The 17,940-nt window shown below is 37.6% G+C and overlaps 1 protein-coding gene across 2 annotated transcripts; it reads right to left on the reverse strand.

Annotated features, from left to right (window-relative positions):
• Positions 1-7,559: 7,559 nt before the first annotated feature.
• On the reverse strand, positions 7,560-11,282 carry LOC113325982. Of its 2 annotated transcripts, none has more exons than XM_026573804.1 (3): positions 10,874-11,282; positions 8,987-10,556; positions 7,560-8,768 (listed from the first exon to the last, which is right to left on the reverse strand). In XM_026573804.1, exons 2-3 carry the CDS (start codon positions 9,015-9,017, stop codon positions 7,741-7,743), a joined length of 1,059 nt encoding a protein of 352 aa, XP_026429589.1. In that variant the 5' UTR covers positions 9,018-10,556; positions 10,874-11,282; the 3' UTR covers positions 7,560-7,740. The 2 variants fall into 2 exon arrangements, with proteins under 2 accessions (XP_026429589.1, XP_026429588.1); XM_026573803.1 differs by having other exon boundaries at positions 8,987-10,647.
• Positions 11,283-17,940: the final 6,658 nt, after the last annotated feature.

The following is a 17,940-nucleotide window of genomic DNA, read 5'->3' on the forward strand; positions in this document are numbered from 1 at the left end:
ATCGCTTACGGTTAGGATTTCCTAATCGTAAACAACATTTTACGGCCGTGAGTTTTAATTGTCCAACCCGTAAACCCAATTACGGCTAGGAAATCCTATTTTCTAAGATGTAAAGTATGATTTACGGTTGGAAAGTTAAAAATTCCTAACCTTAAAATGGTTAAGAAATTTATTTATTTTTAACTCTAATTTAATCGAAAAGAAGCTTTTAGCAGTCAAAAATAAAGATAAATGATGGGTTTTCTTAGTTTTTTTTTTATAACATCGTGATACGATGGAAAATAAGAATAATAAATTTAAGTTTTTTTTATGATTATCATCTTCATCACGATGATATTATGATCATCATGTTGGTCCGCTGGGAAGAGCGGATGATGAAAACCCGTCCGAGGATGATGTTTGTCCTTAAATGAAAACTGATAACCAATATAAACTTCTATTTTTTTACATTTTATTTCTTTTGTTCTAGATCAATATTATTATAAAGCACATTATTGTTATATATTGGGATTAATGGCCACAATAAAGCTTCAAACACCCATGTTCAGGCATGACATAATCACACTGAGAATACAGTCACCGACTTGTCAATATCATGCTAGTTCCTGCAAGATTTATAATGGTAACATGACGTAAATATGGTTGGGTTTTGAAGTCCCGGACTACACAATGGTTGACCGTTGATGATAGAAGATATATTTTAAGATAAAATGTTTGACCCATATGGAAATCAATTATGGAGAGTCCAATGATAATCACTCGCTCTTGGACAGATAGATTGTGCTCGCAGCTGCACTAGCCTATCAAAGACTTGAATAGTATGTTAGATAGAGCGCACTTGTTAGACGGTTGGGTTACGCCGCCTATACCACTAGCCTAAATTATGTTACATAGGTACTTCTTATGTAAATATCCTGTGAATCTCTATATCGCTTGATCTATCATGGAAATCCCACGTGATCGTATTATCTAAGATGATTTTAGTCTTCGTTCGGTTCTTTTCTTTTGAAAGCTTCATCATCCGAATTCGAAAATTTGGCCTATGTCCAGTCGAATCTTCAAAGTTCAACAATGTACCAACTCGCCAACTTATATGAAAAGGAGATGTCATCCGATTGGCGCAACGAGCTGTTTGCCCGAACAAGACTTAAAAAGGGTGAAATTCTCGCACTTACTGCTATAAAAGTAACATTTTGGATTTTTAGCAACGGTTTTATAATTTTTTTGTCCTCGAAAATAGACTTTTACCAACTATTTTGGTCAAACGAGGGCTCATTGAGCCCCACCGACGTACTATTGACTATTCCAGTTGACTGACCCAAGCACGCATCTGGACTCCTACTGGACACTCAAAAAACGTACTATTGACCGTTGACTAAATAGTGTCGAGTGTTGTTGACCATGAACATGAGTACGGTTGACTGGCCAATATTTCGAACGCACTATCAGTACACTCCAAAAAAATGTTCTCACTATGTTCATTGTGCAGTCGTATGCAAGGACATGAGCATCATTTTTTATAGTCATATTTTGCTCTTTTGGTCATGTATGCTGTTTTTGGAATTCCTTAGTACATTGATCATATACACAAAATCAGACAATTTTTTAAGTCATTTTTCGGCAAAAATCTCTCCCACAGTATTCATGTTAAATGTATGTCATATTTTGCTCGAAAGGAAAAACGCGTATGTTATCTTTCTTCTTTGGTGGAAAAAAAATACGGAAGCAATATACTCACCCAAAGTTTCTCCCAAATTTCGCAATCGGGCATCCATATTTATCGTACTCTTAAAAATCAACACACAAAGTGTGATCTGCATTAATTTAGTTTTGTTAAGTTTATTGTGATCTATTATATAAATTTATATGTTATATACAAAGGGATGGTATTGGATATAATAAATGTGCTATATGGCTGTGTGTATCAACACGATATAATATTATTTTCTTTTTTTTTTTTCCGCTCAGTAATGACAAAATTGTATTGATAGAAACAAATATACAACCCAAATCTCCATTCACACGAAAAGATCACCCAAAAGCACGAAAGCAAGAATTACAAGGAAATAAATGAGGATAAAAAAATTCATGACTCCAGTTAACAATCCCATCATTAATTGCAACACTTTGCGTAGACAGATCAACGGAAGCCCAGTAAGTAGTCTGGATTTTTATTTCGGTGATGATAACATCGCTTGGTTTTTTATTGAGAAAATGGGTCATATAGTCAAAAAGGCTCTTTTTCTGGGCCAAATGGACATTTAGAATTTGGCATGGGTCAAATAGCCAATGGAATCTTTTTAGTGCGGAGAGACATTACTACCCTTTTGTAACCGTTCTAACCCCACGTTTTCATCAAAACCACCCACGATCTCCCTCTCTCTTCACTAAAACCACAACGTCCTTCATCCCCACGTTTTCACCCCCACCGTCCTTCATCTTCATCCCCACACCAGAAATCGTTTTCATCATCTTCATCTTCATGCCCAGTTACCAGAAATCGTTTTCATCTTCTCTTCAATTTCATCGTTTTCATCCACTGTCTCATCACAAATTGAGGGGAATCAGTTTCATCCACCGTCAACACCACCATCAACAATACTAGAAACTGTTTTCATCCTCCGTCTCTAATACACAATCAACACTACAACAATGGTTTCAGTGAATTAGGGTTTCAATAATTTCAGTGTATTGGGAGATTTTAGGGTTTCAATCGATCTGTTTCAGTGTATTTGGAGAGTTAGTGTTTCAATAAGTTTCCACAGAATGTCTCCTATAACTCGTAAGTTTTCAAACCCTAACTCTTTTTTGTTATTAATTTCAGAATTGCATGATTAAATTTTTGAATTGGTTGTTTTAATTTTCATTTTAGTTGATTTATGTGTTGAATTGCTTGTTTTATTTTAAATTTCAATTAGATGAAACTGGTTTGCATCTGGTTTCATTAAGTATTAAACCAGTTTAAAACAGGATGTAACTGATTTGTTTCACTGTGAAATTGGTTGAAGTGAAATTGGATCTGGGTATCTGATTTGTTTCAGCAGTGTTTAAACCAGGATTTAACTGGTTTCATCTTTTGTTAATCTACAGTGTATATTGTTTCAAGCAGATTAACACTGGATGAAACCAGTTTCGTTCAGGTTTAAAGATACATCTGCGGTTAATATAAGACTATTAGTATGTTGTGAATGGGATGTATGAAAATCTATGTTATGGATTGAACGAAATTGGGTTTGCATTTGGCTACGAAGTGATGCTCAGCAGGTGTTTGAAACTGGTTTTCATCAAATTTTAAGTTAGAATGTAAATGACCTGCTGGTGGTATTAAATTAATGATTAAATGGGTTTGCATCTTGTTATTTAATTGTTTTTAATTGTTAAATTGCTTGAAGTGAGATTGGATGTAATCTGATTTTCATCTTGGCTTAAATCTGGTTATATCAACTGTTTCAGCAGGTTTACACTATTATGAAACTGATTTCATCCAGGTTTAGTTTGCAGTATATGTTGTTTCAGCAGACTAAGACTGGATGAAATCAGATACATCCAGGATTTTGCTACTTTTTAAAGTTAACTTTTGAAGATCTGTATTAAAGTTAGGTCCTATTTTAGCTTCTTGCCATAAATCAGTTATTCTGAAACCTGCTGAAACTTGGTTTCATCCAAATTGTTGCAGGAAGCAGTAGCAAGAAAAGTAAGAAGAGTGCTGCTGCTGAAATTACATCCAAGAATAAGCATGATGTGAAAGTGGGCGGAGAGTCTAGCACAGGGGATATGGAACTTGTGGATGCCGAAATGGATGAAGACAAGTTAGAGAAAAAGGAAGGGAAGAAAACGTTCCGATCAAACCTGAAACCGACAGTTGAAGTGTTGGAAAAACTGGTATTTACTGAAGCACAAGAGGCTGTGTTAAGGAAGACTAAATTCTGGAACTTTATTGAGGCGATCAAACAAGGTAAGGTGGGCAAGGCTGAATGTAGCAAAGATCCAAGGGCGTTAGAGTTCATCATAAGAAATTTTGACCCCAAAGAGTTGGCATTCAAGATTGGTGATCAAATTTTCAAGACCGATGCAAATCATATTGCTGTTATTTTCAAAATGCAGAGAATACGTATGAGTGAACAAGATAAGAAACTTTATGGACCAAAAGAAGACCCAAGTTTGAAAACTTCTGAATTTTACAAAAAATACTTTCTTGAGCCAAAGAGAAGGGATGAACAGGAGAAAAAGAAAGATGAAAAGAAGAAGGCTGGATCCAAAGAGAAGAAAAGGAAAGAGAATAATACTGGGGACAGTTTGGATAAGAAATACATTGTCGAAGGAATACATACTGCTATGAATGAAGAAGGAACAGAAGAAGACTTGGCGAAACTTTTGTTGCTGTTCATGTTCTGTACAATATTCTTCATAAACACTGGAGGTATGTATGTCCACTACAAGTATTTGAACTTCCTACAGTCAATCGACACCATTAACAAAGTATCTTGGCCAGATCTCATTCACGAACATTTAATGCAAAGTGTTAAAGCTGTATACGAGACACCATACTCTATCAATGGTTGCAGCTTTTATTTGCTGGTGAGTATCGTCTTCTATCTTTTGAATATATTTTTTTCTTACGTTAAATGTATCATACAGTGAGTAACATCTTATATATTATCTTTTGAATATATTTTTGTTTTTGAAGTTTTGGATTTTTGAGCAAATGAAGTATCTTGCGAAATTGAGGGGAAGCTTGAAACTCTTTCAAGCAGTGAGGTAAAAATCTTGTTGTTATTATAACTAGATGAATCCAGTTACATCTTGTGTTGATGTTGTTTAGATTCATTTTTAAAATTATATCCCCTATTATAACTGGATGAAACTAGTTACATCTTATGTTATAAAATGATGAAACCCATTATCTACCAAGTTTCATCTTGTGTTATTAGTGGATGAAACCAAGTTACATAATGTGTTATGATAAGATGAAACCAGTTACATCATGTGTTATGGTAAATTTTATGTGTTTGCAGGTTGTTGACTTTGTTGGTAGCTGGAGTCAAGAGGAGAAACAACTATGCTTGTTTGGTAATGAAGAAGAAAACACAGATGAAGATGATGTTTCCAAGTTGAAGAATGAACTAGCTGAGAAGGACATGATTATCCATCACTTGAATGACGAGTTGGAAGCAAGGAATACAGAGTTGGAAGCAAAGGAGGCTGAGTCTGAAGCAAAGGATAAGACAATCTCAGACTTGCAAAGTGAAGTGGAAGCCTTGAAAGCGCAACTCAAGCCTCAACCGGGAACTCAGCAAGCTTGCTCTCAAGAGATTTTTCTTTACACCACACCTGAAGACTATTTCAACCTTAACATCACTCAAGAGATGAATAAACCTGTGGAGGAGGATGTTCCTAAAGACGACATCACTCAAGAGATGAACAAACCTATGGAGGAAGCTGAAAATATTCCCGAAGCAGAACCTGTAATACCAGTTCCTCGAGCAGAACCTCTAGCACCAGTTCTTGCATCAGAAATCAACCAAGAAGAAATTATCGCAGCAGAACCTCTGGAAGTTATTGGATCGCTTGAGAATAGAGTGAAGAACGTATATAAAAGGGCTAGAAATAACAAGTTTGTATCAGATGATGATGAGCGTCCAGAGAAGAAGCAGAAGGACGATAAGTTGAGGAAGTTAACAAGGAACAACAAGCTGTGGAAAAATTACTTGATGAGCGGAATAAGACAAGCTGAAGAGAAGTTAATAAAGGAGTACTATGTAACTGGAAAAGTAAGGTACGTATCCACATTCTTTTGCTGTTTTTTTTTCATTCTACTTTTCTTATTTCTGTTAAAGTACTGCTAAGATTATACTAAATTATATGAACTTGTTTAAATGCAGCGATTGTGTTTGGAAGTCCAATGGAGGTGTATGTATCAGTGGAGAACACATCCAGCAACTTGTTTTCAATCAGCCATTGGTGAACACTATTTTGGAGTTTAAAATCGAAAAATGGAGACAATTGTTTCAATATGGCGGTGATACCAAAGGATACTCCAAATCAATCTTTCTCAGCGCGCTTGCATGGGTAAACATTTTGAATACTACATTTTAAAATGAATGAACTTAGATCTGCAAGTTGTTTTCATATAACTTTTAATTTAGTGTAGGATGTACCTGGCTTGCATCTGTTGCTTGAAATATAATTCTCTCACTAGTGTAGGATAAAACTGAGTTTCATCTAGCTATTATATATAGGATGTAACTGGGTTTCATATGATACCTGCAGAAACTGGTTTTCATCTAGCATTAATGACAGGATGTAATTGATTTTCATCCATATAAAAAATATGGATTAACTGGTTTTGATTCAAATTTGTATTCAGGTTGATGTCATTGCGGAAGATGAGTTGGACGATGCAAAAATGATAAATGCTGAACTGCAAAATATTGATGTCGAAACACAACACTTGTTCATCCCAATGCTGAATGATAAAGAACATTTCACATTGCTTCACCTTGACATCCATGGAAGAACTTGGACACACTACAATTCTCGCCTAGGTTCTTTAAACTATTTAAAAGAAGCTCAAATGATGGCGGAGAGAATAAATCATCTCTTTCAAGTTCAAATCAAAGTACTAGTATGGATGACGTTGATGTCGTCGTTCAATCAGATTGTCCACAACAGTGTGAAAGGTAGGTCGTTAACTCTTTGAACTGAGATTATAACATACAAACTGAAACGAAGTTTGAACCGACATTACATTTTTTTTCCAGATCGTTAAACTGACATTACATATTCATTTGTCTTGCAGTGATGATTCGATGATGTATGTTATCTACTACATGGAATGGGCAATCACAGACGGTTACTCTTTTGAAGGAAAAGATACTATTGGAGAGGAGATGGGCACAAGACGAATCAATCTGGCATATGAAATCCTAACTGATGAGAATAGCTGCTGGAAAGTTTAATGTGTTTAGGTTGTTTAGAAATTTTTTATTAATGTAGTTCATTTGGTAGTACTTTTTTTTTGTTGAACTATGTCTTCGCATACAGTTATGATCCGTGGATTCGTCTTAATTAAAATATGAACTCTTTTACTGGAAAATGCCTATACTTCAATTTCATGATGGTTGTGTTTGAATATGTTAGCCAGAAATGATTAAATTTGCAGTTTGAAAAAGTAACCAGGCTTGGATGAAACTGGTTACATCCTAGCCTGTATAAAACTTCAATTTTTTTGTCAGATTGTAACCAGGATTGGATGAAACTGTTTACATCAAAGCCTGTATAAAAACTGTTTTCAGAGTGTGCAGGTTGACAAAAAATAGTTTTTTCTGTCCATATGTGATGGATGAAATCCAGTTTCATCCTGGCCAAAAATCTCATTTTTTCCAGAATAGGCAGGATGAAACTGGTTACATCATGTACAATTAAATTTGAATCTTCACAAACATTCAAATTTTACAATGAAAAACTGAAGGGAATGTACAATTAAACAATCAACATAAGACTAAAAGATATATACTATAAAAATGAAGAGAAATACTTGAAAAAATAATTCCATAAGATATATTTTTATGAACAAAAGAAACAATCCAAGGTAAATTCTAAATGAATCTTAGATGTGCAACAAGAGGCTGCAGAGAAGAATAAACTAATAAAGATATCATGGTAAAAATCTAATAAAAGATATCATGGTAAAAAGCTGCACAGAAGAAATGAAGGCTGGAGATGTTCTTAAGCAGGTACTTAACGTTGCTTTTTCGCAGGAGGATGAGGACACGTCGTCTTGTTATGATGTGCCTGAGTATGGCAGTTACCGCACATAATTGGTCTCTTGAAACTTGCACTACTTGTGTTAGGAATCCGCTTCTTCTTCGGCCTACCATGTTTTTTTCCTACGACAGTTGGTGGGTTCACGAGATCTCCAGTAGCAACATCAATAGGCTTGTCGTAATCGGGAATGGGCTTGATAGGACGATCATACGAAGCACGGAAGCTAGCAATGCTGAAATACGGATTAATGTACTCGTAAACATTGATGTTATTTGAATGCATACACGCAATAGCATGACCACAAGGGAACTGCTCAGTAAACCAAACCCTACAGCTGCACTGAAACCTCGCAATATTAACAACATGCGTGTACTTTCCATCAAAAACTTCCCACTCCATGTAACCAGACTTGGTTATTCTCCACTGGACACCAGCACGAATGGAAGCCAATATTTTTTTCTCTAGCCTGGGACAAATGAATCCTTTATATGTCGCCCCCTTGCTCTTCCTTGTACTCATCTGTTCCATAATTTTAAGTCTGATCCAGTTAACAAGTGTTGCAATAGGCATACCTTTTGCTTCCTTGATCCAAGAGTTGAAGGACTCTGCAATGTTTGAACACATGTAGCCGTAACGACAGCCCAGACAATGTGCATTGGACAAACATTCCACTGGAATCTCACTCAAGAATTTGTGAAGACCATCACATCCCATATCCTTCAACTTTTGCATACCCTGATCAAAGCCTTCATGAGTCGATGAATAGAAACATTCTTTGAACAAACCCATCGCAGCACAATGCTCTCCCTTTTTCTTGTTGGTCTTACTGCGGACATTATTCTTCAAATGGTGGTAACACCAATCATGATAGAAAGTTGGGAAAACATCACGAATCCCTTGGATCAAACCCTCATGGCGATCCGAAATAAAAGTTAGTACACGAGGACCCAAGATAGATTCTAGTTTCTTCAAGAACCAATGCCAATTCTCAACAGTTTCAGCTGATACGATACCATATGCCAGAGGAAATATTCATACAGAAACAAAACAAACACAAAAAGAAAAAATCATATCAAACTGACTGAAACTGCTATTGTACAGAATGAAACTAGTTTCATTCTCTAGTATGACTTCACCAGTTAAGGATGAAACCGGTTTCATCCAGTGATAATCTGATATAAAAAGAAAATTATGACATCAAAACTAAAAGAAGACGTACCATTATTCGCATTCTTCCCGGTAGCTGCCATAAGACAACCCCTAAATTTTCCAGTTAGGAAAGTTGCATCCAAGAACAGTACCGGGCGACAATATTCGAAACCAGAGATGCAAGCATCGAAGGCTAAGAACAAACTCTTAAACTCGCCACCTTCAACAACTAAATCAGCCCTACTACCTGGATCGTTTTTCTTCACGGATTCACACCACCATCTCAAGTCAGTGTATGATTTAATGTCCTCGCCATAAAACTCCTTGAAACATAATTATTTCCCGGCATGCGCCTGATCGTAGCTCACTTCCAACCCATAATCACTTTTGAGTTCTCTAACAATATCCCTGGCTTTCTTGTTGGGATTCTGTTCAATCTGCTCAAATATCAAACTCTTGATAAGTTCGCGCGTAACAGGATCAGCCTTTATTCCATCACTATAACCAGCACAACATTTATGTTCCCCGTTATAGGCCTTGAGGAATAAGTGACCCTTCACATTGGAAGTCTTGGGAGCTGCATGAAACATCCAGTCGCATTCCAATTTCTCCTTGTAATAACATTCCACCATATGTCGTTCTGTATTGCTCTTGACGACTCTCACCCTGCGACCAAAAAAATGGTTATATTTCTCAACAACAAGACGAGCTTCATCTCGTCCTCCATAAGAATCTTGACCAACACCTTTTATAATAAACTCCTATTCAGCCGCCTTGCAAGATCTTTTAATTGCCAACTTTCCATTGTATGTATGTTCTTGAGACATGGGTATATCTTGAGAAGATACAAGCTTTTGAGAGGAAGGAATAGGTGACTGAGCTAAAAGCAACTCCGTCATTGTAGGTGTAGGAGTAACTTTACTGCTACTCGGAAGATGACAAGGATTAACCAACTGAGCTCTGCTAGGGTCTGCTGCTAAACGAAACTCGCTCATTCTACTGCTGCTCGGAAGATGACAAGGATTAACCAACTGAGCTCTGCTAGGGTCTGGTGCTAAACGAAACTCGCTCATTCTACTGTTGCTCGGAAGATGACAAGGATTAACCAACTGAGCTCTGCTAGCGTCTGGTGCTAAATGAAACTCGCTCATTCTACTGCTGCTTGGAAGATGACAAGGATTAACCAACTGATCTCTGCTAGGGTCTGGTGCTAAACGAAACTCGCTCATTCTACTGCTGCTCGGAAGATGACAAGGATTAACCAACTGATCTCTACTAGGGTCTGGTGCTAAACTAAACTCGCTCGTAGTAGGTTCACGAACAAAATCAAGAGCACGAAGAGGAACACGTTCAAATAAACGAAGCTCCAAGAAAGACAACTGGTTAACAATACACAATGACAAGAAAGAACAGAGCTTCACATCACTGTCAACAACATTGCTTCTCCCCTCATAGTCAAATACAAACTGAATTGAGTCCGGTAAAATTCTATTCCAATAAGAACAGACATGCGCCTTCAACTCATCAACTGTTGACTTCGTAGTAACTTGGTATGGACACGCATCGGTACCCCGGATAACCACACAGAGAAAATGACGATCCATCTTCAAAAGGAATATATAAAAACAAATCTTCTGAATCTGGATGTATTCAATTGATAATATGTAAACAAATTAGCAGAAGTACATACTAATTCAGTTCACATCACAATTGAACACACAAACTTCACATCTGTGTATATTGCATTGAAAATCAGATTACTAAACCCTAGAAAACATGATTCGAGACAAACCGAAATAATGGAAAAATTGAAAAATTTACCAGTCACATAATCAACTAAACCCTGGATATTCAAAATCAACAACTAAAATCAAAAATTAACAAAAATTAATCATCAACAACTAAAACTTGCTTCAAAATCGACAGAGAAACTTCAATTGGACAAATTGAAACTTACCGATTCGACGCTATTATAGAAACTTCAATTGCTTCAAAACCAACTCAGAAATTTCGATTAGATGAAACTCCAATTGATGAAACTTCGATTAGATGAAACTTGGATTCTACAAACGTATTAAACAATCGCTAATCATCATGATTGATAAACGAGATCTGAAGAAAAAAAACGAGCTCTGAATTGCCGATTTCTGCAGAGCTCTGCGAGAAGGGAAGAGGAGGTTCTACAGAGCTCTGCGGGAAGGGAAGAGAAATAAATTCTCTTTGAAAAGAAGGGTTTAAAAGGTTAGGGGGTATTTTAGGTAGGAGACATTTTTTTTTAATTTTCCTGGGCCAAATATCCAAATTGGCTATATAAACAGAATATTTCTGATTTTTGGTTATATAAACAATATCAAAAGCTAAGAATCTATATGACCCAGGAATTTTGTGTTTTGGTCTTTTTGACCAATTTTGTGTTTTTTATTCCCTTCAAAGGTACGAGCATTACGCTCATTCCATAAACGCCAAGTGATGTTAGCAGGTAATACTGTTTGGCCGATACGAACGAATAAACCTAATAAATGAAGCTGGCCGATGGCCACCTGATCGATGATGGAAATCCCACATGATCGTATTAGTTAAGCAGTTTTTAGTCATCATTCTGTTATCTTTCTTTTTCTTGAAAGCTTCATCACCCGAATCCGAAAATTTGGCTAGTTCCTGTCGAATTTTCCAAGAGTATACCAACTCTCCAACTTATATAGAAAGGAGATGCCCTCCTATGCCCACAATATGCATGTTCAACGTATGATATTCTTCCCTGAAAAAAAGAAGAAGAAGAAAACGTATACGTTATCTTTCTTTTCTGATGTGAAAGCAAAACTTCTGATGTAAACAATCTCCCTCATGGCTACTTGCAAAATTTTGTTTTTTCCCCAACAAGGTATCTCATATCTCACGTGGCATTGGCATTTCTTTTCGTTTTCTCATCCATTCAGGTACGCCTTTATTGTATTCTTTTTCTCGATTCGTCTAATTAAAGCGAAATAAACCCCAAAAATAATAGATTCTTATCTAATTGGGATCATTTGAAGTTGACGAAGTGTTTGACTATCGGAATCGTCACCACCGACTACATCGACGGGTACTTCTTCTTCGCGTTCTTCTTCATTTGCAGCAACAATTTCTTTATTTCTTGCTAAAATCCCAATCTTTGGATCGATACCCCGAGCAACGTTTTTGGTTCTAGGTCTGTGGGTTTCATTTCCCTTATCCATTGTTTTATAAACGAATCAACGATGTTTTGATTTTACGATTCGCGGCGATGTTTCGGTTGAACACAAGAACGAGGGAAAGTTTTTTTTTCTTCCACAATCGGAAGATAATATGAAACTGGAAGAAGAAGAGTTGAAATGAGTAGAATTTTTTTTGATTTGGTTTTTATACAGTTTTACCAGAAGGGCATTTATGTAACTTCAATATCATATATGTACCCCTTAACTAGAGTTTTTGGCTGGGTATAAATTGATGGCCCCTAAATCCTTTCGGATGGCCCCTAAAAACGCGAGGATATTAAAAGAAAAAAGGAAAACTATTGTTTTTGTTGATTTAGAAAGTTTGGTATTCCCTCCGTTCCTTTTGAATAGGCTGGTTTCTATAAATAAATGTTCCAAAAAGATAGGCTGGTTTCCTAATTGGGAAAGTCAAATGTTACTTTAATTTTCTGGGACCATTTTTCTCTTAACATCTTTTGATGACAAGTGTCATGTGGACCATTTCACTTTACTTCTTTTGCTGACAAGTGTCATGTGACCATTTCATTTCACTTCTTTTGTTGACAAGTGTCATGAGGACCACTTTCAATGATTAGTTCTCTTAATTTCCTTAAATTTCTCTAAAAACAAAACCAGCCTATAGGAACGGAGGAGTGAGTAGTTAATTTAAGTATTTCGGGTTGTACATAATAATTATGCATAATTTATTGGGCTATACCGGATAATTAGAAAGGTCGGTTCGGCTAACTAAACCATTCATAAGTCACGTTATTTATATCGATAATGTTGGCGCAATGCGAAAGTGTGATGAGTTTATGAAAATGAATTTAGGAAATGAGGTTGGTTATTTGAGAAAGTGAGGCTTTTGATTAATTGAAAATGAGATGTTACAGGAGGATTTAGTGTAGCAACTTTGGCTTACACTTTCTGTTTTACAAAGACTCTTTGACTCTTTCTACTAGCTCTCACTCTTACTGCTTTGTTTACTCACTCGAGTTTGGATTAATTACAAATGATCCCATCGGGTGCCTATCTATAGGCTTCGTCCACCGACCATATATTTCTCTAGATAGTTCTTTCAATTTCTATCTAGATCTTTCTTAACACTCACTATTGACCGATTAAATAGAAGCTCTCTAGAAAATGCACGACTAATCTAAGCATCTTCTTGTACGCAAGAGCCTAGAACTTTCTGGGCTTTATTTATTCTAGAAGGCTTGCCTTTACTGGTCCATTATGAGTACTTCAGAAATTTCTGGAAAGCCCAATCACAGATTAGCCAATATTTTTAACAGATAATAACGGGTGTCTAAAAATATTAAAAAGACTAACTACCCACCTAAATTGCCGTGGTCTCCACCGATAAAAACGATGACGATACTTCAAATTCCAATACTGCTTAATAAATTTAGGTAAGTACTGGATTTTGTGTCGCGGGGCTTTGCCCCCTTCATCCCGATGAATTTATGAGTTTTGATATTCTTATTCGTCCTGTCCCGAAACATTTGTCCTGTCCCGATGTATTTTTTATTTGGTGTCGCTGCTCCGTTCCAAACTGATGCATTTTTTATTTTGGTCTTGCGTGATTTTATGCTGGACGAAAACGTGTTTTTTATTTTTGATTTAGTATGGCTTGGCTTCGCCTCGCCGCATCGTTTATGATTTTTGATTTGGTGTGGCTCGGCTTCGCCTCACACTTAGGAGAAAGCATTTCATGAGACGTGTTACAAAAATTTCAAATCCGGCTTATGCTGGACCGAATACTGCCCCAAGTTATTAACCGAAAATCAAGCCGTCATTGCCATACACAGAATCCAAATCAAGAAAAGATACCAAAAAAAAAAAAAAAAAAACAACTACCAAACTGATTTAATAAATATTATCCAATGACTAAACAATGAAAAGAAAAAAATTAAGCATACATTTCAACGTTTACACATCCCAGCATGTACACCAAGCCTTATTGCCCACCAACTGAGATGCATCATCGCACCCCAAGCCTCCACGCCCCATTATCTTTGATAGTCTCTCCCAAGGCATTGCCCCATTATCGGAGTAAGCTCAATTCCAACATTTCAGATTAACGGAGAGTCAAAGCTTAAAAACCACATATATATTTCCCTGCAATAACTTAAGGTGTCATACAAAAACAAACCCAATGAGGTGTTTCACTTTTCTTTTCTTTTTTTTTGAGGTATTTATTTCCTTTTTTCTGCAAACTAAGATAATTTAGAGGATACTATAGTTATACTACTGAAACTAAGCTCCAACAGATTTGATTAGGGATGATATGCTTAAACATCACTTTGCTCTGAATTTACAGAGCATCCATAAAGTTATGCTAACTTTATAATCTATCATTATTAACATGTCTAGAATCCAGTCATTAAGAGAAGTAACCTGGAATCCAGCAATGCTGCTGCTATGCATATTCAAGCTTCTCCAAAGAGCTTAGCAAATGGAGAAGTTATAAACAAATGTAAGGAAGTAATCTTTATAACAAAGACTACACCTGACACAATGAGAATCCTAATAACGCATAGTATCACACTGTGAGGATACAGGATTTAGGAATCGCCTTAAGATCCCAAATTTCTTTCCAATGAGGTTCACTCTTTCTCTGAGAGTTATGGCATAAGGCATGATTAGCTAACTTAACAAATAAACATCCATCCCTAGAATGTGCAAATGGTCACAGGATCAAACCACTGATTAGAATGGAGCATCTAATTTTGCCATGGTCACTAACCCATACATTAACACAAATTCTAACACCGTTTCTGGTATGTGCTTACTAACCATAAATTTGTTACCTCTACAAATGCTGGACCAAATTTAGGACTGTGACCTTTAAACATATGATTTAAAGATGCCTTAGCTTTTAGAATTTGAGCCTAGGTGATGAGGGTTTTCGATTGGCCTCCATCCAATTTTACCGAGCATTTCAACATTTAAGTGCCCAGACCCCCTATAATTTCAAATAGAGCTCCAGGGTTTCAGGTACAAACCCCTTTGCCTTTCATGCTATCAATTTTATCCACAGGTTTGAGGTTTCATGAATCTAGAAAATCAAAAATCAAAAGCTAAATTGATATTTATCCTTTTAGAAATACAAAATCAAATATCAAAATAATATGATGAACAACAAATTATAGAAAACTGTGAGCACACGAACCACGTGCGTGTCCGAACTCTCACAATCAATCTTTAACATCTAAGGAGATTATGGTGATGGTACCCTGGTGTTGATTCATTGGCTCAAAACCTTCGGGTTTATCATGGCCTCCTCCAACCACTCCAGGCGTGGTGGCATTTGTGCATGAGATCTAAGTATTAAGGAAAACAAAACACATAAGCAAACACGTGTGGAGCTAAATGAATGTAAAGTGCTGAAATGTAAATAAAACCAAGGTTTACGTGGTTCAGCACTAAGGCCTACATCCACGGGATTTGTTGTTCTACTATGTTCTTCACGGTTACACGAACAGTTGAATGATTTTTGGGGTTTACATGTTTCTCTCCTCTCAGGGATTAACCTACCTTTGCTATTTCTCTCTCTCTCTCTTTCCTTCCCTTCCTGATATTTTTTCCTCCTCTTTCCTCTTGGTGGAGATTGGGTATTTATAAGGTTAGAATGTGGGTCCCATCTCTGAAGACCGTTGGAACCTTATCTTCTCGTGTCCTTGCGTCCATCGCGCGGAGGTCTGCGTTTCCCCCTTGATCCCGCAGAGGCATCCTCGCTCGTTCCACAGGTTGGTCGACACGTACACTGCTCGGAGTGTTTAATGTGGGTAGTTGAGGGGTCTGCTCGTGTCAGACAAGTGTCCTCTGCCCCTGTCAGTCCGTGTCAGCTAACTTTCTCTCCACCGTTGATCTTGGCTTCTCTTTTGGGGATGAGATAAAGTAACTCCTCGGGGTTTATTTGGTGTTTCGTGACCCATCATGTTTCGATGTTTTTGGCCTGCATGCTTTCCACGTGCCTCTTTATATACACGTGTCTGATAGTGAGTTATATGTGTACACAATTTGCCCCTTTTCTTCGGGCTTGAATGACTAATGGGTGCCTTGAAGAAAAACTATCGTCGCATATTCTTCTCACTCCTAATAACTTCTCCTAGATATTTGGGCACGTCTTTTATTCGTGCATTAACTGCTTATGTAACGGGCACGTTTTCCCATTCCTATCTTAATTTCCTTCTCTTTCTTTCGGGTATTTTAAGGATAGAAGGAAAATTTAATTTCATTCTTCCTAAACACTCTCTCAGTTTTCATTCTTCCTTTAAATTTTCTGTCTGTCTTCATTGAACCTGTGACCTTAAATTCTCTGTCAATCTTCATTGCACTTGTGATCTTAAATTCTCTCCACCTTAGCATTAACCACGCCCGCTTCTCCTGTTTGTTTCTTCTACTGCTGTTTTTGCCGGTAAGTTTTCCTTTTCTTTATTTCCACCGTTTTATGCTGTGTTGACTTGTGAATTTTCTGCTACTGTTGTTCCTTGTTTGTGATGAAGAACTTCTTCTGATGCTTGTATACTAGTTTGCCCCTGTTCTTCATCTTAAATTAAGGAAGCCATTACTTCGAGGGTGAAATATTGAGCATGTATACTACTTTTAGGGTTGCTATGTTATCGTGGTTGTATTACTATGGATGTGTTTTTTGATTTTGGTGATTTTGGTGTGTAACTTGTTCTTGATTTTATTCTTTCCGCAGCCATGTCTGACCGTCCGCGGCCTACTTATCAGACTCCGGATTCTGGGTTATCGAGATCTCCGCGTCGAGAGTCTCAAGATGATGTTCGTCGGAGTCGAGTTTCTTCTGGAGCGAAAGCCTCGTCCTCTAGGGAAGATATTCCCCCGATAATTCCGTCTGGTTCTCGAAGAGTCTTTGATCGCTCAGTGGCTCGTCCTCGTGATGATACTAGGAGTACGCAGGCTTCGCCCCGCGCTGTTGCTTTTGACATTCCTCCTCTACGTTCGTTAGTGCCCGAGCATCATCTACGGTCTTCTCCAACTTTTAAAGGGAAGAATACGAAGAGCGTAGCTCCTAGGGTTGAATCTTCAAAGAATCCCCCCGTGAAGAGAAAAGCTTCGGAAGCGTTCGGTAGTTCATCCGGTCCTGCCGAGGAGGATGAGGCTGCTCCCTTGATACGCAGTGTCTCTGTTAGCAGGAGAAAAGTAACTTTTAAGCACATCGATCTTGAAATATTCAAGGAAAAGCATGAGCTTCAAGCCTTCGGGGTTCGTTTCTATGCCCCTGAGGATGATATTACGTATGAGCTTATCTCCAAGTACGAATTCGATGAGTTTCATTTGTTAACGACGGTTGGGGCATTCGAGGCTGGTCTGATGCTGCCGTTGTACAAATCCGGTGATTCATTCTACTACGACGTGCTGGCTAGTCGTGAGGGTTCTTCCACCAATACTCATAGCCGTTCCGTATCACAACTATCGGGGAATTATCTCCGCGCCCTGAAGGAATGCTATCTGCGGAGTAAGGGGGAAACGTCGATGACTTGTTACGTTCCCAATCCCATGGAGAAAGAATGGTATACGCCTGAGAATTTCAATAACTCCTTTGGGGATTACGTCAATAGAAGGAATCGCAAGCCGTGGAGTGTCAGCCTTCGGAATCTCCCTGCTCCTCGAGGCGAGATTCGTCTGTTAAATGAGGTCAGCGATGCCAAGCTGAAGTATGTTCCTGGCACGGAGGCGTCCAGTCGTCGGAAACTCTTCCCCGCGCGAGAGAGGATCAAGCGCGATCATGATTACGAGTGGCACGCCACCGTTATCGAGATAGTTGGTCCGTGGGCTT

The sequence above is a fragment of the Papaver somniferum genome, unplaced genomic scaffold, assembly GCF_003573695.1.
Source record: "Papaver somniferum cultivar HN1 unplaced genomic scaffold, ASM357369v1 unplaced-scaffold_10, whole genome shotgun sequence".
Classification (NCBI taxonomy): domain Eukaryota; kingdom Viridiplantae; phylum Streptophyta; class Magnoliopsida; order Ranunculales; family Papaveraceae; genus Papaver; species Papaver somniferum.

Bases quoted from the DNA above. Each gene is read 5' to 3' on its own strand.
- LOC113325982 (XM_026573804.1), bottom strand. From the start codon at position 9,017: ATGGCAGCTACCGGGAAGAATGCGAATAATG. The intron at 8,769-8,986 runs GTACGTCTTCTT...GTATCGTATCAG, and splicing joins CGGGAAGAATGCGAATAATG to CTGAAACTGTTGAGAATTGG.